Below are 26,261 nucleotides of genomic sequence, written 5' to 3'. Positions count from 1 at the left end.
ACTAATTATAAGTATCCATTACAACAATTTTCATACGACCCGTAAAGGGAAAGGAACACAGCTGACTTTCTCTGTCCACACCATACACACTGCTGGTCAAGTAAATTAACACTAGTTACCACAAAACCCACTTGGACCAGAGTGCACCTACTGACAGCGACAATAACCAAACACCCATAATACACCCACCAAACATACATAGTATTCTAATAATGTTTAAAACAACAAAAATAAATCAAGTAACCTAAGATTACATTGCAAATAATAAATGATACAACATAAATTGTACAACAGTAAATAATATAAATAAATCATTATAAGAAATGCAAAACAGTCCTGCAAAATAATGAATTAAACAAGCATAATAACATTAGTAAACAACACAATTACAACCTTGTAAAATACAAAGGAATCAGACAATGTAAAGTACTAAATGGTACAAGAAGTAATAGACCAATAAAAATCTAGCACTTGATAAACATTAGAATTCAACTGATAAAATACAAAATCAAAACTGTACATATGCAAATGGTCACTAGAAATAACTACAAAAAATTATTTACACCATAAATTCAACAATGTAATAACACAAACTCTGACACTGCCAACAATAATAGCACATAAAAACAATAACAAAAAAACATTACACAAAGACTTATTCATCTTTGTCCAGTGTTGGAAGTGGGCAGATCTTAACAATGGATTGTTTATATGCACACCTTGAGCAGTACGGACTGAAACTACTCAGACGAGACCATAAGCACCTGGATGACTGCTCGTTTCCACCTTAAGGGTGGAATTTGCTTATCCGTAATCAGAACAACTGCGCACTTCTGGAGATTTTGCTTCACTGATGACCAATTATTACATTGGTGAAGAAATGTTAAATACTCTGTTGACCATCTTCGTCATAGTTACTGAGTTTGCTGCTACCTACTTATTCTATTAACAGGTAAATAATTCAGATCAGGATCAGGAAGGTTGGTGATAGATTCACCAATAAGGAAATCACCTGGAGTTAAGTAAGAGTGATCTGTGGGATGATCGGATAATTTAGACAGTGGCCTTCAGTTTAGATATGCTTCTACTGGCATTGGTAATGTTGCTATTTCTTCAAATGTTAAAGAGCTGTTGCCAACAATGCAAAGAAGATGACGTTTCATTGACTTTACAGCCCTTTCCCAAATACCTCCAAAATGGAGAGCTCTATGGGGGATAAAATGCCACTGACAGAAATCCAATGACAGTATTTCTGAGATGGATGTAAAGTTGTTTTTAATCATGTCATGGATATCACGAAGCTCATTAGAAGCGCCCATTACTGCACAGTAATTCTGCAGGTATCTGGTCTATTCCAGGAGCCTTTCTGCCACTCCAATCCTTTAATGCTTTCTTAAGATCAGATCTCAGTATTGGATCTCCCTTTTCATCCTCTTCCACTTCCTCTATAACACCAATTTCTAATTCACTCCTTCATATAACTCTTCAATATATTCCACTCACATAACAACCTTTCTTTCGAACTATAAATCGGTGTACCAACTTTGTTTAGCACATCATTAGATTTTAATTTATGTACCACAAAATTCTCCTTAACTTTCCTGTATGCATCATCTAGTTTACCCATGATCATTTCTCTTTCCACTTCTGAACACTTTTCTTTAATCCACTCTTCTTTTGTTAATTTGCACTTCCTGTTTATACTATTTCTTAATTTCTTTTTACATTCTACATCACTAGCATTCTTATACTTTCTACATACATCCATCAGCTACAATATATCCTTTGATATCAAAGGTTTTCTACCAGTTCTCTTTTTTCTGCCTAAGTTCAATTCTGCTGATTTAAGAATTTCCTTTTTAACATTCTCCCATTCTTCTTCTATATTTTTTACCTTATCTTTTTTACTCAAACCTCTTCCAATGTCCTCCTCAAAACTCTTCTTTACCTCCTCTTCCTCAAGCTTCTAAAAATTCCACCATCAGCTAACATCTTTTTTTCAGGTTTTAAACTCCAATTTAAATCTTGTTATCACTAAATTATGGTCGCTATTAATTTCTGCTCCAGAATAAGATTTGCAGTCATAGAGTTGATTTCTAAATCTTTGTTTAACCATGATATAATCTATCTGATACCATGCAGTATCACATGGCTTTTCCACGTGTATATTCTTCTATTGAATCTGATTTTTAAACTGGGTATTGGCAATTACTAAATTATACTTCGTGTAAAACTCAATAAGCCAGTCCCCTCTTTCATTCCTTTTTCTCTGCCAGTATTCCCTCACAATATTTCCTTCCTTCCCTTTTCTGATGCTTGCATTCCAATCTCTAACTATTATAAAATTTTCATCCCCTTTATGTGTTTAACTGCTTTGTTAATTTCTTCACATACACACTCTACCTCATCATCATGGGCACTAGTAGGCAAATAGACATTAACAATCATTATCAGCTTAGGTTTTGATTTTATCCTTATTATGATTCTATCACTATGAATTTTGAAATACGGTACTCTCTTCCCTATCTTCTTGTTCATTACAAAACCTACTCCTGCCTGCTCTTTATTTGAAGCTGAGTTAATTATTCTAAAATCACTTGACCAAAAGTCGTTTTCCTCCTTTAATTAAACCTCGCTAATTCCTACTACATCTGCATTCAACTTATCTAATTCCCTCTTAAGATTGTCTAACCCTCTAACCTTTTTTAGACTTCTAACATTCCACACTCTGACTCATATACAATGTTATTTTTTTATTTTCTGATGACCTCTTCCTAAGTAGTCCCCACCTGGAGATCCATACGGGGGAATAGTTTACCTCCAGAATATTTTACCAAGAAAGGCACCTCTATCTTTGTTACATGAAAACACAGAGAGCTACATTCTCTTGGAAAAATAAAAAGCTGTGGTTTTGCATTGCTTTAAGCTGCATAGTACTCAGAAGATTGAGTGATGATGGGGCTGTTAAAGTCCTCCTTACCTACGCCCTTAACTACTGAAAGAGCTGCTGCCCTCTTTCAGGAATCATTCCTTGGTCTGGCTCTCAACAAATACCTCTCCGATATGGTTACAGCTACTCTGTATCATTGAGTACTGAAGCCCCCTCAGCATCGGCAAGATATCAAGATTCATTAAGGCGGCTTTGCTGGATAATGGCATTTTAACACGTTTCAGAATTAGGTTAGGTAAGCAACCCGATAACTATTTGATATCTATTATGTGGCAAAGCTAATAATTTAATTTAATAGATAAGTTAATTTAATAAAATCAAATATTAAATAATAAATTCGTAACTTAGTTCTGTTAAATGAAAAACATCAAACACGATACAAATGTTCTAATACAACCTAGCACAATAAAAAGCTAAAATTTAATTACCTGCCACTCCAGTCTCTTTATTAAGAAATAAAAGCTTTAATTTCTTCTTTTCTCGATTTTTAATTTTTTTCAGCAGAACTTGCTCATTCATCATTATTTCTTCGAAATTTTTGAACGATTTTAATATTTTCAGCACAATAGTTACAACTCCACAAAACGTAATATAGAGGGTTCACATCCACATTAATTTGTGCGTTCATTTCGATTAATGTGAAATATCGATATTAGAGTAACGTTAGAATATTAAGAAAATATGTAAAAGGCGAGTCCAGATTTTGATTTCTTTCTAATAATTATTTTATCACTGTTTTGGCAAAGCATATTGGGTTTTTGCATTTTAATATTTCTCCTTTATTACATATAGTGAAAGTGTACTTTGATGATCAGTCAAGAAAAATGAATGGAGCTTAGTTATGATGTACTACTAAAGCACGTGTTAAAATGATTTAAGGTTATTTGTTTGATTTACACAATAAACATAGAAAGTTGTAGTTAAAGTTGCTAAAGAAAGTTGAAATGTGTTACTGAATCATTTGTGTAAATATTTAATTGCTTTAATTTAAATGATAAAAAAGTACTTTTTAAATTAAATATTCTGCCACTGTTTCAGTTATTTTACCAATCAGTGTGTAATGATTAAAGTACCAGGTAAGTCATTGTAAGAAATTTCAAAGTAAAATATACCCTTAATAGCTTATTATTACAGTGGCAGGTACATTTAAATTAAAGTTATAATAGCATTACTAATTGACAAAGTATAATTAGAGGTTTAGGAAACTCAGATAATTGAGTTAAAAATTTGGAAACTGTTTTTTTAATGTTTATATATAAGGAAGTAAAATTAACTTCTCACATTGTGTTACATTATGCTTAAAGATTTATATAAACTGTCTACACACTTTTAGCATTGAATTCTATTTATTTATTTTTAATTGTGTAATAATTAATTGTAGGTCATTTAATTTTTAAGGTTTGTTTTGTTTTTCTGTTAAATGACTGCATTAATGTTTTATATTTTGAGGAACATTGTATGTAAATAACAGATTTGTTTACATGTACCACCAAGATTAAATTGTTAAATGAGTACCATTGGTTCATATTAAATGCTTGCTTCACTACACAGTCTGTGTGTAAAAAAATAGTAGTTGATTAACTAAGACATTATAATACTTTAAAATAATACTACGGAAGTTTAAAGAAGATTAAGGCAAAGTGAGTAGGATTATGAATAAATAATAAATTATGCCAATTATACTTCCAAATTTTCTTGATAAACAAAGTTTGTAATTATATTTATTTTTCATTCAACAAAGTTTAAATTTTTCTTAATTGATATTTTTATAATATTTAGAAATTTTTTTAAATAATAGATTTTATTGGCAACTTAACAATATTTCTGTGCAAAGTGAAAGATTTAATTTAGTTCCGTAATTTAAGAATTTATACCTGTTGTTGAATTTGAAGTGTTGAAACCCAGTCATTTCAAGTTTAGCGATAAAGTATGCTCATGAATCTGAGTGAATGACAGATCCCCCCTTACGTTAATTTTAATGTTTCTTGTTGTTATGTGTATAGGGATCTGTTAGAAATATTTTTACAAAGGACTGCAATCTATCCAAGTTATTCACTATTGTGGAAACATACATATAGCATAATTATTGTGCTTCATAAATATACTTATATCATCTTCTACTATGAAACCAGTACCATTGTATCACCATAATTCTTTGAGAAAGAGTGCTGAAATCTTGATATGTATATCTCTTATCAAAACTTAGTTATTTCAATTGACAGTTGTATGTAGGGTTATTTCACCACCTAGTTTACACCATTTCATTGACATGCATTGTTGTAATTTTCTGTCCAAAGTAGTTGGTATCAATGATACATTGATAGAGAACATGTTAGCTCAGTCAGTAAGATATTAGCTGTAGATCTTATCTTAGCTATAGATGTAGAGGTTGTGAATTTGAAACGAACAGCTATAATTTACGACTTGAAATAAAACTAGGTTTTTCCTTTTTTCCTGTTATTATTTAGAATTTAATTACATATTTAAGAATTAAAAATGTAATAAAAAATTGGTAATGTGTTTTCAAATATTCTTTGAGAATTTCTGAAATTTTCCGACAAAATTACCCCTTTATTATTATTATTATTATTATGATTATAATTATTATCATCATCATCCGTTATCACCACATAGTATCACTGTAGTCAGTCCATTGTCCATGTTTGTTTTATTGGGATTGTTTGACCTTGTAGTATTTTTTTATATGTTCTGATCTTTGTGCCCTTTCTGTTGTTGAAAATTATCATGTTGCGAGTTTTTTCTTTGTTCCTGATTTTCTTGTTTAATTTTATCTTATCTGTGGTATCTTCTGAAGTAAGGCCAGTTTCTTTGCAGGTTGTTGCAATTTTCTGGAGTTGTCTGTCTTGATTGTTCGTTCAGGTGGAAGAATGTTTCTGCTGCATAAGTGACTTCTGGTTTTATAACTGTGTTGCAGTGTCTTATTTTTGCATTTTTTATTGTAAGTGTACCAGTTTAATTTTTGAGCTTTAGCTAGTTTGTTTCTTCTTACTTAGATTGAGGTTTTTTCGTTTATGTTGTTTGTTATTATTTCTCTGTGGTTTTTAAATTGAGTTACTATTTTGATTTTATTACCATTTATGTTTACTTCTTTTAATCATGATGGTTTTTGGGTCATAATTTCTGTCTTTTTGAATGAGAATTTGAGAATGATTATTTATTTGCAAAGTTTTGAAGTTGTAATATCTGTGATTTACCTTCATCCATGTCATTTGCTAGCAGTACCAAGTTGTTGGTGAAATGCCTACAGTATGTTTTGATTTTTAGTAGTATTTTTAATTTTGTGAGATTTTTTTTAGCCATTCCCTCATTACCATTTCTAGAGTGGAATTGAATAATAGCAATGAAAGCCCATCACCCTGGCACAGTCCTGTTTTGATCTGAAGTGGTTCCAAGAGCTCGCCTCTGAATTTTACCTTTGACGTAGTGTTTGTGAGGGTCAGTAATATCATGGTTATTAATTTTGTATGTAGTCTGAGGTGTCATAGAATTGTATAGTAGGGATTCTCTGTGGATGCAGTCATAAGCTTTCTTGAAACTGCAAAAGTTATACCATGTCTCTGTTTCTTTTCCTGTTGTAATCTATTATTAGCTTGAGAGTCATGATCTGGTCTGGACAGCTCCTTCAGGGTCTGAAACCTCCCTGGTATTCACCTAGTTCTTTCTTGAGTTGTGAACCGATCCTGTTGAGAATGATTCTTGAAAGAATTTTGTATGTTGTGTTTAGGAGTGAGATTCCCTGTAATTTTTATGGGGTCTATTTTGTCCCCTTTTTTTGTGTAGCAGATGGATGAGGGCTGTTATCCAGTGTTCTGGTAGTTCTTTGTTCCAGATGGTAATAAGCTGTTAATGAAGGACAATTTTTGCTGATTTTTTTGCATGTCCAGATCTCTACAAAAGTGTCTGATCTTCTCCTGCTGCTTTGTAATTCTTCATCTCACCCCGTACTTGGTAGACTTCTTTTATTGTGGGAGGGTTGATGTTTTCTGGTGGTGGTGTTTTTGATGAAGTTTAGGAGTTCTATCGGCTCTTTGCAGTTTAGAAGTTTGTTGAAATATTTAGCTAGGATTTCCATGTTGTCCTTATTGTTAGGGGCCAGTTTACAATTTTCATTCTTTATTAGTAGGGTTGGGGGTTCATATTTTTGAAGGTTTTGTAGCAGTCTCTTGATTGTGTTTTATTGAATTCTTCTGTTGACGTTGAAGTGTGTTTTTATGGTGTTGTCTATTCTCCCTAGGATTCGGGTGGTTCCTTTTCTTTGTTTTACTAGATATTGGAAGGATGTTTCTGATTTTTTGGGATTGGCGATATAGCCATGCTTGATGTATTTTCTTTGCTGTTTTGTCACATTTGCTATTACACCATTGATGTTTTTTACAAGATTTTATGGGGGCTAATTCTTCTGTGATTTGTTTAAGGTTGTTGACTAGATCTTCAAGTTTATCCATGATTGTTATTTTTTCGGTTGCTTTTTGGTAATTTTCATTCTTGATTAATTGGGTAGGGTCCATTTTTCTTTTAGTTGTAGGGGCTTGGTTTTGTTGCTTTCTTAGGGGGAGTAAATTTAATTTTAATTTTGACTACATAGTGATCTGAGCCTGTCTACTTCTTGGAGGACTTTTACACTGTAGATCTTTGTCCATGAAACATGGTGTAGTTGCTGTTCTCCTTTAGTGTAGTCAGGGGTTTTCCAGATCTTGAGTTTTTGAGGTGTTCTCTTGAAATATGTTGATTTCAAGGTTAGTTTGTGGTTTCTGCAGAGATCGTCCAGTCTCTGTCCATTTGTTTGTTTTATTTTGGGTGGGCTATTTGCTGTTGTAGTCGTGGTATCTTCTTTCTCTGCCTAGTTGATCGCTGAAGTCTGCGTTTAATTGTTTAAGTGGTTTTTGGTTATCTTATTTATAATCAGGTAGGGTGGATCCTAGAACTTTTCTGTTTCTTTACAGTTTTTTGGAGAATTACTTTTATTATTAGTGGGTGCATGGGCTCTTATTATAGTATAAATTTTATTAGATGCTTTTAGGATGAGTGTTGAGATTCTTGAGAATTGTGATTTGAATTCTTGTATGGTGTTTATTATTTTGAGACTGATTAAAAAAAAAGTGTTTCAAACTGTGGTGCATTTTTCATCACTCTCTTTCCAGGAATGCTTTTTTAGAGCCTGTATCCTTGAGATTCCGTGGTGTCCGGTCGGTGTTTCTTATTTCCTGCTGACCCATGATGAGAATTTTTTGTTGGTCCATTAAGCCAGTTATTATGTTTAGTTTACCAGTCTGCATGAATGAGTTTACATTGTATGTGGAAATGTAGGTGATTTACTTTGGTTTGATTTTGGATTTTGGATTTTGTATTTTTCTTGTTTGTGTGTGTAGTGTTGGAGCGTTCCAATGCTTCCATTCGCATGTTATCTTCTAAATGGCAGACCACCATATCCAAATGCTGCCTTCTCTGAACTCTGGTGTTGCTTGGTTTAGCCAAGGAGTATTCTGTAAAGACCTTTCATGATTTACTCTGTAGGGGTCATATGTGGTAGGACTATTTCCCAAGTTATAACTCTAGATTTGATCTGGTGAGGTGTGATTTGATAAGTGAAACTGTGAAGTTTGTTCAGATTGAGTTCACCAGACAACAAATTTCTCCTATTTGTTCTGGTATATCCAGGCACACCTTGTGGAGGTGGAGACTTAGTCTGACTTTTGTTAAAGTTGTTATTTTGGAGAAAAGTTACAAAGTATGATCTTAAACACTATGGTCAGTTACCTATTTATGATTAATAAAAATTTTATTGAATGTGATCAACTTTACGGAATTATTAATCACTTATAAGTAACAAAGTCAAACTTCTTCTGAATTTACACCTGTAATGTGTGTGAGGGTGCATTTATATAGATGTTTCATTTGCACAACTTATACTCAGACTCCTAAGTGCTCTTACATATTTATAAAAAGATATAAAAAATTTAATTATATCCATTTATAAACAATAAACAACATTAAAAAAAAAACAGATCACAATTCTTTATTTTTTAAAATTTAACAAATAAATTAACTAAAGTTATAACAAAATATAAAATTTTATAAATTTGTTAGGTATAAAAGAGAGGATTCCATATCCAAAACAAATGAAAAAAACACAAACACAATACATAAATATATATATATATATATAAATTATCTATAAATTCACGTGCTGTATGTGCTTCTAAATATTACTAAGTATTGAATTATAAGAGAAATAGCTAAATTTATTTAACTGAATACCAAAAACTAAACCTTAGCTGACAAAACCGTACAACAGATATAAATGTGAATTATGCATATACGAGTAATATCTCAGTATTAGAGCTCAAGTCATTTCGTCACTTCCACTTGCAAGTGCAGTTATTGCTTTATGTGTATAATAATGCACTGTTAACTATCACATGTCTGGCACTGTGGTTGGGGATGATAAGAAATTAAAAATAATCTTCTTCGAGAAGAATATTATATCTCTTCAAGATTCTTTGATATTAATGTTTAATAACAATAACATCATTTGTAATGCTTCATACCATTATTCAATTAAATGAAAGAAAGTATTTCGGTCTATGTTATTGTGTTACTCTAGACAGTACAGTTTTATAATTTACTAGCTCTACCCGCCACGCTTCGCTGTGGCACATTGTGGTTGCATGGATGAGAAATGAGAAACAAAACAAAGCATACGTTTCATAGAAGTTTAATTTTGCAACACTTGGATATACAATATTTTTTGTTTTTCCACTGTCTGTGTAGATATAAAGGCTATCTGGTTTGCCGACTCAGGAACATGCAACATACAGTTGCCCATGTGAGAAGCAATCCGCATCTAAATCTAAACCACACAATTCTAAAGATTGACCTTGAGCTTTATTGATTGTGATTGCAAATGCCAATCAAATTGGGAATTGCAATATTTTAAATTAAAATGGTATTTCGGTTGGGATTATGGGTATTCGAGGAATGAGGACATCTTCACCTTTGAAAGGCCCCATTAAAATCGTTGCTTCCACTACGTTATTCATCAATTTCTTAACTGCAAGTCGGTGCCGTTGCAGAGTTTTGGCTGATTAATATTCCGCAACAGGATAATTGTCATTTTTTGATCGAACCGTTGCTAGAATCAATCTAATGAGGAATGTTTTCCCAGTTCCTCCTGGTGCATCCAAGAAGAAGGTCCCCCCCAACTTCGTCATTTATCATTTGCATTATGTGATCATAAATGCCTTTCTGTTCACGCGTTAATTTGGGAATGTTTGATTGGACATATGACTGAAGATCACCAATTTTGTAACTCTGTTCATGGCATAAATCCACATCAAATGAAGCAATCGCAGCTCGGGTGGGTGCTGGCATTCCCAATTGACTAAGAACTTTATTTGCAATAGCTAAACACTTGTCTTCCTAATTTATCAATGCTTCGTTGTAAATGCCATTTGTAAATAAAATGGTCATATTGGTATTTTCTAGGCGTACTCTATGCAAAATATCCTCAGCCATATGCGATCGATATCTTTCCCATAACTCTGTGGGAGATGAAGGGAAGCAAGCGGTCAATATAATTGCGAGTAATGCGCGAATTTGGTTTGGATGTGCAGTGTTGCACGCGTCATTAAAACATATATCCCACTGTTGGTCGTTTTCTAATAAATTCAGAGCTTGGTGAAAGGCGCAGCTCAATCACGACATGATCACACAAAAGTACCTCGATTAAAGTGAATATTTAATTCAGATTGTATAATAATCTGAATCAGATGCAAGTGGATACGTTTTTTTTTTTGTTAATAAACAATGTAATTGGCAACAGGTATTGTTTCACATGTGACTGCGGTTTCGTTAGCTAGTATGGCGAGTGTTCCCCTCGCTTCCGGCAGATGGTGCGGTCACTGGTACACAACTGACCGTTAAAAAAACTGTTTTCTCGCAGTCGCGGGTATGTGACTGATGCGAAAAATAGATAAAAACAATCTTTGATGCGGGTTATATATCGTGCTAAAATTTGAGCTCAATCGGTGCAGAACATTTTGAGTTTTTGAAGCGTACACAAACGAACTTAATATTTATATATATAAAGATTTGTGGGCTGCGAAAAAAAGCCCTTAAGTCGTGCGAAAAAACACATTTTAAATGCTTACAAAAGCAGAGTAATGCTTACAAATTACAGAATAATCAAACGGCGTTGATTTCAGATGTTAATAAACTGCTAACGTAAGTAGAAGTTGTGCTGCTTCAGTGTACAACGTGATTCTCGAGTATGAATCTACTAATGAATTATGGTCTTCAAAGAAAACAAACCCCCGCAGGTCAATTGAGAAAAACGTGAGATTTTGATAAAAACGCGATTCGTAAAAAAATTACACGAATTTGAATTATTTAGAAATAGTTTAGCAGTGTATTATGTCCTTTGGAAGAGAATTCGGTTATTATCTTCGACAACGCTTCTTATCATTAAACGAAAAAAATTATAGAAAAACAATGATATCAAAATGTGGCTTAGTTCAAAAGGAATAATTTTTGAAGACTTTAAGTTAATGTTCAATCATTGCAAAGGGTTTCGCGTATTAAAAGTAATTATAGTCCGTATAAAATTGGTTTGACACACAACGCCATATTAGTAAGTCGTGTTTTTATTCGGCTACTAACGAATATGTTAGCCGGCCTCCGTGGCGCGAGTGGTAACGTCTCGGACTTTAATCCGGTGGTTCCGAGTTGGAATCACGGTCAGGCATGGCATTTTCATACGCTATAAATAATTCATATCATCACCAACTGCGGTTGTCCTTCTTGCTGGCATTTCTTTTTGATTTGGTGTTTTTTTTTGTTTTTTTTTTTTTTTTTTAATAAAATACAGATGTTTTAGCTGTTAAATATAATTCAAAGAAATTTGTTACTTAATCAGTTGTGATTTTGTTTACATTGGCAACAGCCATACGGGCTCTTTGTGATTGGTCGTTGTGTTTGACAGCGGCCATCTGATCTGATTGGTTTTCCTTTGTTTACATTTCCATCTGATTTATTATTAGCCTCTTATTTATTAAAAAACTGTACAAATTAAAAATAGATAGATAGGTTTATTAAAAATAGATAAAAATAATTTTTGATGCGGGTTATATATCGTGCTAAAATTTGAGCTCAATCGGTGCAGAACATTTTGAGTTTTTGAAGCCGTACACAAACGAACGTAACATTTATATATATATATATATATATATATATATATAGATTTTTTAATTTTCATTCAGTGATATTTTCAATATTTACCCTTTTTTTGTTTTAACAATGAATAATTCTGTCGTGAAATATAAACTGGGAAACCCGTTACATATCTCTGAAAAAAAATAATCACCAGCGTATATAAAACTTTAAAACAAGCTAAGCCTGAAACTGCAGTTGAGACATTGCTCAGAAAGCAAGTAGCAACAGGCTTAGCAAAAAAAACAATTTTTAATATAATAACAAAAAATTGACTTTAAAAATGTTACCGCTAAAAAGACTCAAAAGCTTGTGAAAACAGTTGAAAAGTTGGGAATTTAACTAAACTGTTTTAAAACAAAAGTTCATTAGTTTTATTTCAATAAAAAGCTTCCTAAGTTGAATACTGTGAATACTGATTCTAAACTGCCAAATTTTGCTAGAAATAAATCAATCAATTTTCATTTCATGTCCAGAAAAAATCATTCTTTATTGATTGAATGCGAAGATATTATTTCATGGCTAGGGAATATTTAAGCAAAATTATGCGACTTTTTGAAGAGATTAAGACAATTTATTTTCTAGATGAAACTTGGGTTAATGTGGGACATGTAAGGGAAAAGGTATAGTTTGCATAAAGAAATAAAGTATGCAATAGACTTTTTATGAGAGGTATTGAAGAAATACATTGAGATAACAAATATATTTTTCTGTTTTACTTGAAATTTTAATATAGTAGTGGTAACATACTTTCTAAATTTTTTTATTTTTACAGTAAATTTATCATTTTATCACAATTTTCAACGCTTATATTATAAGTTATTTTTAGTTCATTTTTACTTTACAAATATACAGAAGTATTTTTTCCAGATGGATTGCACTAAATTAAATTAGAATCAACATACTTCTATGTTTTGGTTTGCAGCATGATTTCGTGAGACAAGATTCAGGGTAATTAGACAAAAGTTAAACAAAGTGAATTAATTTGTTGAAAATACATAAGATTTACACACCATATTTGAAAATAAGATTCACATTTATAAAGTAAAGAATTTTTAAATAGGTAGGGTCATTATATTTTACTATAATATGAGAAAAAATAATATGCAAATATAAATAAGATTTATAAATACATAAAAAAATTAAACAGAAAGAATAAAAAATTTTCAAATCTTAACTTTCTAGCAGAAATGTATGTGGAAACTGAAATTTATACATAAAATGTAAAACTATTCCTTAAAACTAAAAATTGATGACTTTTTGCTGATAATTTTTAACAAAAAAAATTGAAACTTAACAAATAATTTAACTCTATCCAACTCGAAGTTATTTTCAGCAGTAAAAATATTAAAATAAAAATAGCAATACACAATAAATAAAAAAACATTTTGCATTTTTATGCTCTAAATTTAAAAAATTTAAAAAAATTGTTTCTAAGATAAATCTCATTTCTTAAAAATCAAACACATGCTAACAATTTTTATCCAACTGCATAAAATTCTTAACTCTTCTTACCTTGGTAGTTTCTTCATCACAATGATAAAAAAATTCATTCAAAAATTGTAATTAAACAGAAATTTATACATTATAAATACATTTTTGCATATTTCAATTAAAAACCAATCATTTGCTAACAATTTTCATTGTTAAAAATTTCTCATCAGGAAGAAAAACTTAACTAAATTTTAATTTCATATCTATTTTTTATTTAAATATGCATATATTATTTGCAGAAGCTGAAATTAATCTAAGATCATTAAGTATGTAATTCATGCTCATCTGTCATCCAGTTTGACGACAGGTTTGCTGTGCTTTCTGCTTCAAAATTTCTACTTAAAGTGTGACTTGCCTACTTAATGTCACTAAAGTGATTGTATTGCATTAATTGATCATTCATTCATTCTCTCATTAAAATATAGTTTTTAGAAGATGCTGTGTATATTTTTCATTATTAGTTTTAATTTTATGTTGAATAACTTAAACCAAAGACTATTACTTATTTCTAATTCGTGGTACGATTTTATGTTTCAGGTTCTGTAGGCGGGTTAATAATTTGTTATAAAAAATGAAAGAAGTGTAAATATTCTTTCAAGGCATTTTTGTATAAATTAACAATGTCTGGTTCAAGTAAAATATTTTCAAGCAGTAGAGCCTTAGGTTATGTTTCTAATCACATACCTCTTGTAACACGCTTTATTAATAGGAGAGGTGAAAATCTGATTGTTACTTGTGTTGGAAAGTCGTTTCATACTTATGGATGTTCACATTTTACACTTTTATCTGTTAGTGGATTACTTTCAGATGAAATTACCAGTTTAGCTGCTGACACATATCATATTTATACAGCAAGTAGATCAGACATTCATGCTTGGAGAAGAGGTACAGAGTTAAAACATACTTATAAAGGACATAATTTTTCTGTGCATTTATTGTTGTCATTTGGACCACATTTATTGTCTGTTGATGAAAACAATACATTAATTGTCTGGGATATAAAAACAGAAGAAATATATTTAGAATTGAAATTTAGTAATGAAACATTTCATGTAACTACATTAATGCATCCGAGTACCTATGTAAACAAAATTCTGATGGGAAGTGAACAGGGTCAGTTGCAGTTATGGAATGTCAAAACATCAAAGTTAATCTATACATTTCGTGGCTGGAATTCACCAGTTACAGCATTAGTACAAGCTACTGCTGTAGATGTTGTTGGAGTAGGGCTTTCAAATGGCCGCATCATTTTACATAATTTAAAATTTGATGAAACAATTATGTCTTTTATGCAGGATTGGGGAGCAGTAACAACTATTTCTTTTCGTTTGGATGGTGCTCCAGTTATGAGTACTGGAAGTCCATCAGGTCATATTGTTTTATGGGATTTAGAAAAAAAAAGTGTTTTAAGCCAGTTAATCAACGCTCATCATGGAGCTGTTACAGGAATGCATTGCCTCCCTAGTGAGCCATTGATGGTAACTTCTTCACCAGATAATTCATTAAAATTGTGGATATTTGATATGCCTGATGGTGGCGCCAGATTGCTTCGTTTGAGGGAAGGCCATGCTGCTCCACCAACATGGATACGTTTTCATGGAACTGATGGGCACAATATTTTAAGTGCTGGTAAAGATTCTTCACTTAGGATATTTAGTACTATATCAGAAACATTTAATAAGAGCATGGGACGTGCTTTTTATAGAAAAAAGGGATCAAAAAAGAAAGGGAAAATAAAAGATAATCAAGTAATGCCACCGATAGTAAACTTTGTGTCTGAAGTTACCAGAGACAAGGAATGGGACAGCATTGCTGCTATACATCATGGGTTAGCTGTAGTAACAACCTGGTCGTATGATAAAATTAAAATGGGTGATATGAGACTGATCCCTGAAAAATTAAAAAATTATCCTAATTCTTATGTGCGACCAACAGCAACATGTTTATATTTGACAAACTGTGGTAATTTTGTCATAGTTGGATACAATACAGGTCATGTTGAACGTTTCAATATTCAGTCAGGGATTCATCGTTGTTCGTATGGTGTCAAGCAAGCACATGATGATACTGTTCGTGGTGTTACTGCAGATAATCTTAATCAGATTGTCATTAGTGCTGGGGCTGATAAAATAGTAAAAGTTTGGTACTTTAAAGTATCAGGTAAGATTTCAGATAAATTATTTTAGTTTATTTATACACTTGGGTGCAATTGAAATACTCTGGGTATCGAGCACTTAATAGAATTCATCTAAGGAGTTTGTGTTACTAGAGAAAAAAGTAATATTTTTAATCTGGATAACTAAATTCACCTCCCTTGATTTTAGGTTATACTTAATATTTGAGAACTTATGTGCATGTGTATTAATTATAATTATTTAAATTTATGAAAGTAGCTGAATTGACTGGTTTTAATCCCTCTACTTACGGAATGGTTGTGTTTGACAAAGATTTATTAGACAATATAGTTATTCCTTCCTACAAGAACCCTCATGGTAGGCTGTCTCACTTGTTTAGATCTTTCTCAGATCAAAATATTCAATTGCTTTTATCTTTAGCCAAGGAGATTTGTCCAATATTTTTAATTCTTACTCTTGTAATATCAATTGTCTCTTAGTTTTAATTTATTAGAACTCGGTTTGAATGTTTTTCACAAAAGAGAGAAAGTAAAAAACTGTTTAATACATCTAAACCCTGGGTTAACAATTAGGATTATCATCATTAAAAAAGAGGATTTAGTAGAGAAAGTAACTTCTGTAAGATGCTCAATTTATTACTTACATTAAGAATTATACAAGATTTATCAAATAGTACATAGAGTCTCCAAAATCTGCTTACTATTGGCTTTAAAAAAAAAAAAAAAAAAACAACTTCCGTGAATAAAACAAAAGCTTCATGTAATGTTTTTCAAGAAGTAACTAAAATTTTTGGGATAGAAAAAGATTCAAATCAGTGGTGTAACTATGTATACAATAAATTACTACAAATGTATTTAATGATTTTTTTTTTGTAATAAGATTGTTATAAATGGTAATGTTGGTGTAAAAGGAGGCTCAATCTGTTTTTTATCTGTTAAACAAGTTTAGTTACTGATATCAGCCTCTTTATTAGGTTAATGTCATCAGAATAATTTAGGTAAGTTTGTTCTGTTGCATTTGCACTTTATTTTCAGTGTATTCTCAATGGTTTCTATAGTAAAATCATTGAAGTCAGATGTATTTTTAATAAACTTAACTTCTCTTTGGTAAACGTTTTTGGTAAATCATATTTAAAGCTTACATCCTATTATGCATAGGATGGAAATTCATTAAAAATATATCTATCGGTGACCATATGTTTTCTTTGAATATCAAAAGTGATTTTATTTTCGTAATGAATTTATTTTAAATCCAAAGGATGGTAACTTCAGGAATATTACTCCTCTTTTCATCTTAACTTTGCCTAGTCATTGTTTAATATACAGTTTTTTTTCTTTATCAAACTTCATATTAAAATAGTGATAAAATTCCACACATTTACAATTAACCATGATTTTGGAATGCATGTAATAATAGAATAAAGAAAAAAATCATTCCAGGCCATCTCACATGCTTGATGATCATGATTAAAGGAATATGTCTAAATTCTTAAGATTTAATTTAAAATCTTTTATAATCTTTATTGTTTGCTTGTGTTTCAAGCCATGGAGGTTCCTCCATGTAGATTAGAGTTCTCATTACCAAGTAATTATGTTAAATACTTATGCTAAAAATGATCTGGATATAAAATTGAACGTTTTTTTTTTAAACAAGGAAGAAAATTTTGTTTTATTGAATAGTTTAATGTCTTGTTCTCATAAAAAGAGTTATAACTTTTTGCTGTTGTCAATTTCCATTCATTTTCATACTGATTTACTAAGTGCTTTGTAAGCTAATGCAGAATAATCCTCTTTATCTTAGATTTATAATCTTATTTGTACAGAAAAAGTTACAAGCTGTTTGCCATTATTTATTTCCTATCATTTTTATTTAATAGAAATAGAAAATGTTGGTTCCTGATTAGACAGTGTAGAATAAACCTGAATATAATAATTTAAGAATTATTTTAATAAAAAAAGAATTAAGACTTTCCTGATTAAATCCATTGCCTATAGCTTACTTTACAGATTTGCCAATGCTTTTACTAAAGAAAGATAATTTCAGTTAAACCCTTTTGCTTCAAATTCTAAGAGAACTTACAATGCTATTATCCATTGCCTTATCACCTTTATTGGGAATTTATGTACTACATGCTTGAAATATAAACAATTTTTTAAAGATGTCATCATATTTATATGTGTGTATATCTGAATACCTTTTATGATTGTTGTTTAAGGTTTTTAATTCTTAAGATTTTTTTTGTAGGAAATTTTAACAATTCTAAAAATAATTTTAATAATTGTGTTTTCTATAATATTGCTTACAGATAAACCACCCATTGAAAAAATACCACTGGATGAACCTGTTAATTTTTTTCATGCTCATAAAGACAGTTCTGTAATATGTATTGTTTTGGAAGATTTCACTGTGCTGCTTTTAGATTTAGACACACGGAAGATTGTTCGAAAATTTAGTGGCCATTCAAGTGTTATAACTGATGCTACATTTAGTCCTGATGCGCGGTGGCTTGTTACTGCTTCCATGGACCAAACAATACGAACATGGGATATTCCTTCCGGACAGCTGGTTGATTGTTTTCAGGTAACTGATTGCTTCTTGCAGTTTGATAAAATGTAAACAAATGTTGATCGTGTATAAAAATATAGATGAGTCACAAACTGTACAACTTGAGCTTATAAATATTTATTATGAGGTATATGACCTCTTGAGGTGTTTCGTAATAATATTAATTGCATTTGATACACACATTATTATTGATCAGATTTCTTTATCATAAATGCTAGTTGTGAGTAGTTCAAAATAAAGATTTATTTAATTGAATTATTTATTTAAATTTTAATGAATTTTTATGACTGCAGAATGTCCTAGCTGTATAGTTTAGTCCCTTTAAACAAAGTTCACTACAGTGGTGTATGTAGTGTTTGCTTCCAATATGGTAAAGATTTAAAAAGGGAAAGGGAAAGTCAAGACATTCCTGGAAAAGTCTGAAGTAAGAGTCAACAAGACACTTTAATTATATGTGCACCGCAATGCAGGATTTGGGACAGTCTTAATTCTATGAACCTGGATAGACATTTATGAGATCCTTAAGTGAATGGTTTTTTAATGTTAAATTGTATAGCCTGTTCTTTACCATTGATAGAATAGTCATTGGTATCCTATATTTGTACATTAAGTGAACTGGCGTTTTGCCCCTGTCTTTGTTAACCAAACTGGCTTAGGCGGGACAGGCAAGAAGGGGTTTGTTGTACTATCTAGCCAGATGACATCATCTGATTACTAATAACATGATACATTTGTATATAAAGCAAACACAACAGACTAGTGCAATACAATGAATAATACAATAGACACAGCAATTGGCGAGGGACAAATTTCAGCTCGTGCATTATATATACTTTAAAGTTTTAATTCCATAGTTTCATGGAAATGAACTAGATCTGCCACCAGTGAGGTAACTTATCACAGTGCTTTCCTTTTTTTTTTTAACAATTCCTATCACATTTAGTCTCATTATCAGCAGTTCAAGGTACCAACAGTAAGTAGATAAGTTCTCACTGATGTTTCTAGAACTAGAGATGATTAACTGTATGACTGCAGTGACAGAATTTGTTTCATTTAATACATGAATAGTAGAATAAAAATAATGGTTCAATATTAAACATCAATAATTGTTGTAAAATAATTAAGTTTTGTAAAAGCTCATGAATCTTTAGACTGTTTATATTGAATTTCATAATTAAAATTCCATGAGTTTCGTCTACAAAATGTTAAAAGTTTGAGATATAATAACAAAATTACATCATTATTTTTATTTGAAGCTGTGTAGACTTAGTATGAAAAAAGTTAAATGACAAATGTGAATTATGTGAATAAAAGCATAAATGAATGCAATCATTGAATATCCATTGCACTGAATATTGAATATCCTCACTGAATATACACATCTACATATTTCCCTTAGATTCCATAAATCAGCTGATTTCAAAGTCGAGAGTTCTTAGGTTCAAATCCTAATAAAGGTAATTGCTTTTATTCATGTTTAAATACTAGATCGTAAATACTGGTGTTCTTTGGTAGTTGGGTTTCAATTAATTATATGTCTAGAAATGGTCAGAATGTTCAAGGTTTCATGTTTACCAATACAGTCACACAGATATTTGCAAGTCGCTAATGACTTTAATTGTTAATGCCATTATAAATAAGTATAATTTATCTTTTCAAATTGCTTCCCGCCGTATTTTAACTTCTCCCAGAATTACAAATAAGTGTTTTATCTAACATCTGTAAAAATTATTTATTCCCAAATGTCAAGATGATTTTCAGCAAAGTAATTAGTGGTATCAAAGTTTCATAATATTTTTATTTAGATTGGGAAATTTATTATTACTTTTATTTGAAATTTTTATAATGTCTTAAAAATCTTTTTGTGACTTATCTACCATTCCTTTTTTTTAAATTTAACAGTATGAAATGTTTTAAACGAATAAAGAATCTAAAAACTTTACAAAGGTTCAAAGTGTATTTTCCCCATGCACTTGCGTAGATAATATATTTACTCTTAAACAGCTGATGGAGAAAAGTCTTGCTCATAGTGCTGAGTTACTCTCTATTTTCATCGATCTGCAAAAGCCTTTGATAATAGTCCAAGTGGTTGCACAGCACTAGGAAGTAATGCAATGTTAAAGGCATTGATACATTCTACATAAGTGAAGTAAACGAATTGTATGACAGGACAAAGTTTTGTAAAAGTAGGAAAAACGTTTTCTCAATCCTTCAGTATAAGTAAGGGTATATGGCAGAGTTGTTCATTAACACCTCTTTTTTTTTTGAGCGTCGTATTCTGAATGAACCAGAAAGTGCTATGGTATTGGTATACAATTAGCAAATGATATTTTTACTCTGCTTCTTGCTGATGACCAGATGATCTTGGCAGTGATCTTATCAATTAGATAAGATACTTGGCAGTACCTTTTTAATATATGTGTCTGTTTGTGTGTGGTGTGTGTATATGGTACACAAGCTGATATTGAAGAGTATGATAAGTGGGGGTTAGATAATAATGTTGACAAAAATAAATACATGGTAGTAGTTGGAGATGAAGGACATCAATATCATAAGTAAGAGATCGGTTAAATTAGTTAAAAGATTACAAATATATTAGCGTGAAAATTTCCGCAAGGCAACTGTGTTGCAACAAGATTTGGTGCCATGTTTTACTGCCAAAAAAGTAGAAAAAGTTTTCAAAGAATGAAACATTAAAGTGCTGCCATGGCCAGGCAACTCTTCAGACTTAAGCCCATTTGAAAATCTTAGAACAATATTCAAAAAACAACTCTCAAAAATTAATTGTAACACAAAAATTAAAAAGATGTTATTGATAAATAAATACAAATGGCAATTTGGGAGGTGGTATATGGTTGATGTACTTCAACCACAATAATAATAAATCTAACTACGATAACATAAATTTAACAACTATTTCAAGACAAGTATAAATTTGATCCTTCTGCAAGTGATGATAAACATTTTCTTTATGAAATCTTCATCATAGTTTACTGCATAAATTACCATTGCAATGAAAAATCTGCCTTGTAATAATAATCCTCTGGCTACATTAAACATTATGAATCATGTTTTCTTCTTCATCATTGACATGATTTTGTAATGGGAATTTTAGAGAACATGAATATGAGATCATTTCCAGTCAGACTGGAAATGAATGGTTACTAAATTTAGTATGAAGATATACTAAATGTTCAAACAATACAAATTCAACCTACTTTTTAATCTTATACAAATCCCCAAGAGATTCACAAGAGCCATTAAAGATTTTATAATCTAAATTTTGAAAATATTTTATGTACTAAAATTCATTGATTAATTTTTTTAAATGTTAAAGAGTTTTACATAGTTTTCATTGTTGGCTGTCATGAACAGAAATATAGCAAAATTGAACATTATTATAAAACTAGCATCTTTTTTCAACTTTTTTTTAATACTAGTATCCCTGTCGTTTTCATCTTTCTTTTGTTACTGAGAAATTTATTTGTAACTAGTATAATACTATACTAGTTTTATAGTATATTACTGTAATACTAGCTTCACCCACAATATATGGTTACTTGCATTTCACATTGAGGTCAGGGGATATTTAACAGGTAAGCTGAAGGATATTTCCCATTTAATCAGGGGCTCTGTCCTCTGGATCCCTCTGTGTTCATTAAACTCATGCTTGTGAAAATAATAATGATAAAGTAAAGTCTAGTCACTACAGGACCCAAAACATTGAATGATCTGGATAATGCCAGTTTCAAAGTAGTTGGCCTCCATCTTAAAAATGGTTATAGCTGATTATCGTTAAAAATGTATTTTACCCGATCTTAGCATTATCACCACTAGGAGGTAACATTGTTTCTCAATTTTTTTTTTTTTTAATTTTATGTTTTTTAATCAAATAATCAAAGTCAGATGCAGCCAGTCACATCATGCAACAGTATGTGGCAGTGGATGTGTTGGTTGAGTTGCTATCCCATACACTGTCGCACCCCTTAAAAAATCAAAATTCATAAAAATAAAAAATAGCTTTTAGATATATCTGAAGAGTATTTGCAAACCCTAATTTGGTGAATATCTTGTTTAATATAGTCAGAAATGTGTAAAATTTGCAATCATTGTTAAAAATTCTTTTACCTTTCTTCACTCACTTTTATGGTCGAATTTCAAAAATCTTAAATTTGGTTTTTAGATATTCGTATGAATTTTACACACACCAAAATCAATTTCATATCTTTATTTGTTACTGAGAAATTAAAATAATAGTAAATTTCATTGTTACTCCATTTTAACTCTTTAAACATAGAATTTCAAAAATCCTTTCAGATCCTTTTTTTTTTTCTTTTCCTATTTCAAAAATAAGAAGAATCTGTACACAAATTTTCATCAATTTCTCTTTAGTATCTTTAGCTGGTTGTCGATTATGAATCACCCATGACATGTTTTATAGATAAAAATCTGATGTGAACACCACGTGACTTCCTTGTATACCTATTAAATTACATATATACATTTTTTTCTGCACTTCATTTATACTTATTTCATTTGAAAGTGAGATACGATCCTCCAATTCTATAATAAAGTGGACAGTTACACAACTGCATCGTGGTGGATGACACATTGCATCACATTTTTTTGTAGTGCCCATATCAGCATTTTACATTAGTTTATATATTAATTTTGTTTCACATCACTAGTAGTATTTGGTTTAAATGAGAACGTGTCAGATCCATAACCATTCACACATTGGTTCGAATCTGACTTTATATACATATATTTTTTTAACTTCTTTTTTTTTTTAATTTAAATATATTATTTATTAACCTCTATAAAAAATTTTGAATTTAAATGAAAAGTACATAAAATTTTATTTCACTAATAACTTCTGATTTTTTTTTATTATTGAATTATTTATTGTAAAGCTTTTTTACAATCAGAGGTTAATAATTATTAATAAATCAATATATTTAAATTAAAAAAAAGATATGTATATGAAGTCGGATACGAATCGATGTGGCTTCCCGTAAGATCCAAATGTCATTAATTAAAATTTTATCTGGCTATAACTCTGGAACCAATGAAAATAAGTACCACTTATGATATATTGTTGAAAAGCTCTCAAGAGGGCTTACTGCAGTTAAGAAAAAGTCCAAATCCAAATATTTTGGATTTTGGGCTTTTTTGGACACTTTTGATTCAATTGATTGCAATCAAAATGGTAGTGCACAACTAGATGTTACAACAGTCCTAAATCCAAAATTTCAACATTCTACAGCTAACTGTTTTTTTAGTTATGCAAGATAAGTATGTATAAAGATCACACTGAAACTAGTCAAAATGGAGATTTCTGTTGCAATCTGAAAATCGACATTTTTCACGATCACAATACTTCCTTTACTTCATACAAGGAAGTAAAAATGTAACAAGACATTTTATATAAATAACCATAAATTATAACTAAACTTAAGTTTCAACAAAAATTAATTTCTTGCATAGTAAAAAACATTATAAGTAAATTAAAAGAGTATGATAGTATATTCATTGAACCATAAATCTGTGTAAATAGTGAATTACACCATGCTAGTATTTTCAGCTATTGAAGGATATAAGGCCAAAAACAGAGTGAGGGTTTATTTAAGTCAGTTGCAAGCATATATGGAGTAGATTTTAAAAGAAATTTAACCACTTTATTTGGATAATAGGGACCCTAAATTATATTATTACATCAAAATTATGAAGAGATATTTTCATTATTATATTACAAAATTGAGAAATTTTAGCATTTAGAATATTTTTTTATATCATTGAATCATATTATATATAAATATCATTTGTAAAAAGTATTTACTTGTTTCATTGTCAATTATACAATTTCCTTCTATCAAACGTAATAAGCTTGCATTTTATTTCTCCAACTGAACATTTATGCTAATTTATCATTGTCAGTGTTCTAAATATCGTGAATAAGACTGTGTATTCTTCAACATTCTTCCATTACGTTTCTATTATGTTTTCAAAATTGGTTATGCAATGTTTAAATTTTATAAATTATCTTGTTATATCCAAGTGTTGCAGTGTAAAATTTATATTTAAGTTAGTTTTAACACATATATATTAATATGTTTATGTTGGTTAAAATTTCTGCATGAAAGTTCTTTAAGTAATTATGTTCAAATCATAAATCTCTTTCAATAATTAATAATGAAATTTGTTTTCAGGTACCAGCTGTGTGTACTTCTCTTTCCTTTTCACCAACTGGAGAATATTTGGCTACATCTCATGTAGATTATTTAGGTGTATTTCTCTGGTCAAATCGCACTCTATTTACTCATGTATCTTTGAGACCACTATCAATTGATGCAGTTGTACCATTAATAGAGTTACCATACTCGTGCCCAACAGAAAGATGCCCAGATTTAGAAGAATCTAATAAAGAACAAGAATTTCTGTCTCTGGACCAAATAAGTGAGAATTTAATAACATTATCTGGATTAGCAAATTCTAGGTGGCAGAACTTATTAGATATTGATATCATCAAAAAAAGGAATAAACCTAAGGAGCCACCGAAAGCTCCTAAAGCAGCTCCTTTCTTTCTACCAACCATTCCTAGTATGAATTTACAATTTGATTTTAGTACAATTGAGAAAACTGATGGTGTCAAGACTCTTCATTTAGATAATTTGAAAAATAATCTTACTGTGTTTGGGAAAATTCTTGAACAGTGTGGAATATCAGAAAACTTTAATGTTGCTATTGATAAGTTAAAAACTATGGGTTCATCAGGAATTGATATGGAAATAAATTCACTATCAATTGAGGGTGGTGGATCAATAACTCTTATGTATTATTTTATGAAAATGGTTTTACACATGTTGAAAAACTATAAAGACTTTGAGCTTGGTCAGGCTTATCTAGCTTTGTTTTTAAAAGTTCATGGTGAAGTTGTGGCATTAACACCTAAACTAAACTCTTTCTTGAGTGATTTACAGATTGCACAAGGGGTTGGGTGGAATAGATTAGAAGATCAGTTTTTATTCTCGCTGTCTGTTGTTGATTCATTAAAGATTTCTTAAAAATAAGTAGTGTTTTTTCCTTCATGAATTATCCTTTCAAATTATAGTTAATTGACTATAGTTTTATAGTTGTTAGGTGTGTCGTCTTGTCTAATAAGCTATTTTTTATTTATTCACAGTAAATCAGAAAGATAAAAAAATTCATTGAAAATATGTTTAAATTGTACTTCTACATTTGCAACTTTATTCTATAAGGAATAAACAAGTAAAATGTAACAATTTTATTTATTTAAAACTGCATAAAAACTGGTAATAGTCATAAGATAGTGTATAGATTTAGGTTTCATTAATTTTATTTAAGATTCACTATTAATGAGATACATAATTTTCATTTAAATTAGGACTTAAATTAAATTTAAAAGGACTTAAATTTAAAAATCTTCGGCTTCTGTCGGGTTCACATTCAGCTCCTGATGATTCAGCAGCTCCTTACAGATGCATTCGGCTCCTGTTGGCATTACTCAACTCTTTACAGTTCACACAGCTCCTTTCAGGAACTCTTGGCTCCTGATGATTCAGTAGCTCCATACACAGTATATAAGCAAGTTCCTTACTTCATTCATTCAATCCTATTCAAGTTTTCATAGTCTTCTACAAATCTATTACAAGTCTCATTACATGATATTATAATAAATTTACATAAAGTTAATAATGTTATACATATGAATATATTATACAATAAAAATAATTGTAATCACAAGATCATAAAAACATAATTTATTTAAAGAATCGGCACCATTTTTCGACATACATTTTTATTGGTCCTCCGACCACAGATGTATATTTAATCTATCAGAACTACAGATATATATATATATATATATA

At 30.5% G+C, this 26,261-nt stretch overlaps 2 protein-coding genes across 4 annotated transcripts in view; one reads left to right on the top strand and one right to left on the bottom strand.

Annotated features, from left to right (window-relative positions):
- Window positions 1–3,603, bottom strand: part of LOC142329230 (putative ATP-dependent RNA helicase pitchoune) — a 65,606-nt gene extending 62,003 nt beyond the window's left edge. For both annotated transcript variants that reach the window (XM_075373641.1, XM_075373647.1), the window contains exon 1: window positions 3,379–3,603. In XM_075373641.1, the coding sequence (XP_075229756.1) occupies window positions 3,379–3,472 (94 nt within the window). In that variant the 5' untranslated portion in view covers window positions 3,473–3,603. The remainder of the gene's footprint in view (window positions 1–3,378) is intronic.
- Window positions 3,604–3,625: 22 nt separating this feature from the next.
- Window positions 3,626–25,442, top strand: LOC142329214 (WD repeat-containing protein 36). 2 transcript variants are annotated; one of them, XM_075373628.1, is made up of 4 exons: window positions 3,626–3,829; window positions 14,210–15,832; window positions 18,113–18,387; window positions 24,582–25,442. In XM_075373628.1, exons 2-4 carry the CDS (start codon window positions 14,293–14,295, stop codon window positions 25,434–25,436), a joined length of 2,670 nt encoding a protein of 889 aa, XP_075229743.1. In that variant the 5' UTR covers window positions 3,626–3,829; window positions 14,210–14,292; the 3' UTR covers window positions 25,437–25,442. The 2 variants fall into 2 exon arrangements, with proteins under 2 accessions (XP_075229743.1, XP_075229735.1); XM_075373620.1 differs by having other exon boundaries at window positions 3,626–4,026.
- Window positions 25,443–26,261: the final 819 nt, after the last annotated feature.

The sequence above is a fragment of the Lycorma delicatula genome, chromosome 1 (genome assembly GCF_047948215.1).
Source record: "Lycorma delicatula isolate Av1 chromosome 1, ASM4794821v1, whole genome shotgun sequence".
In the NCBI taxonomy this organism is placed as follows: Eukaryota; Metazoa; Arthropoda; class Insecta; order Hemiptera; family Fulgoridae; genus Lycorma; species Lycorma delicatula.
Note: the sequence above shows the minus strand (reverse complement) of the source record. Positions and strands in the feature narration are given on the sequence as shown.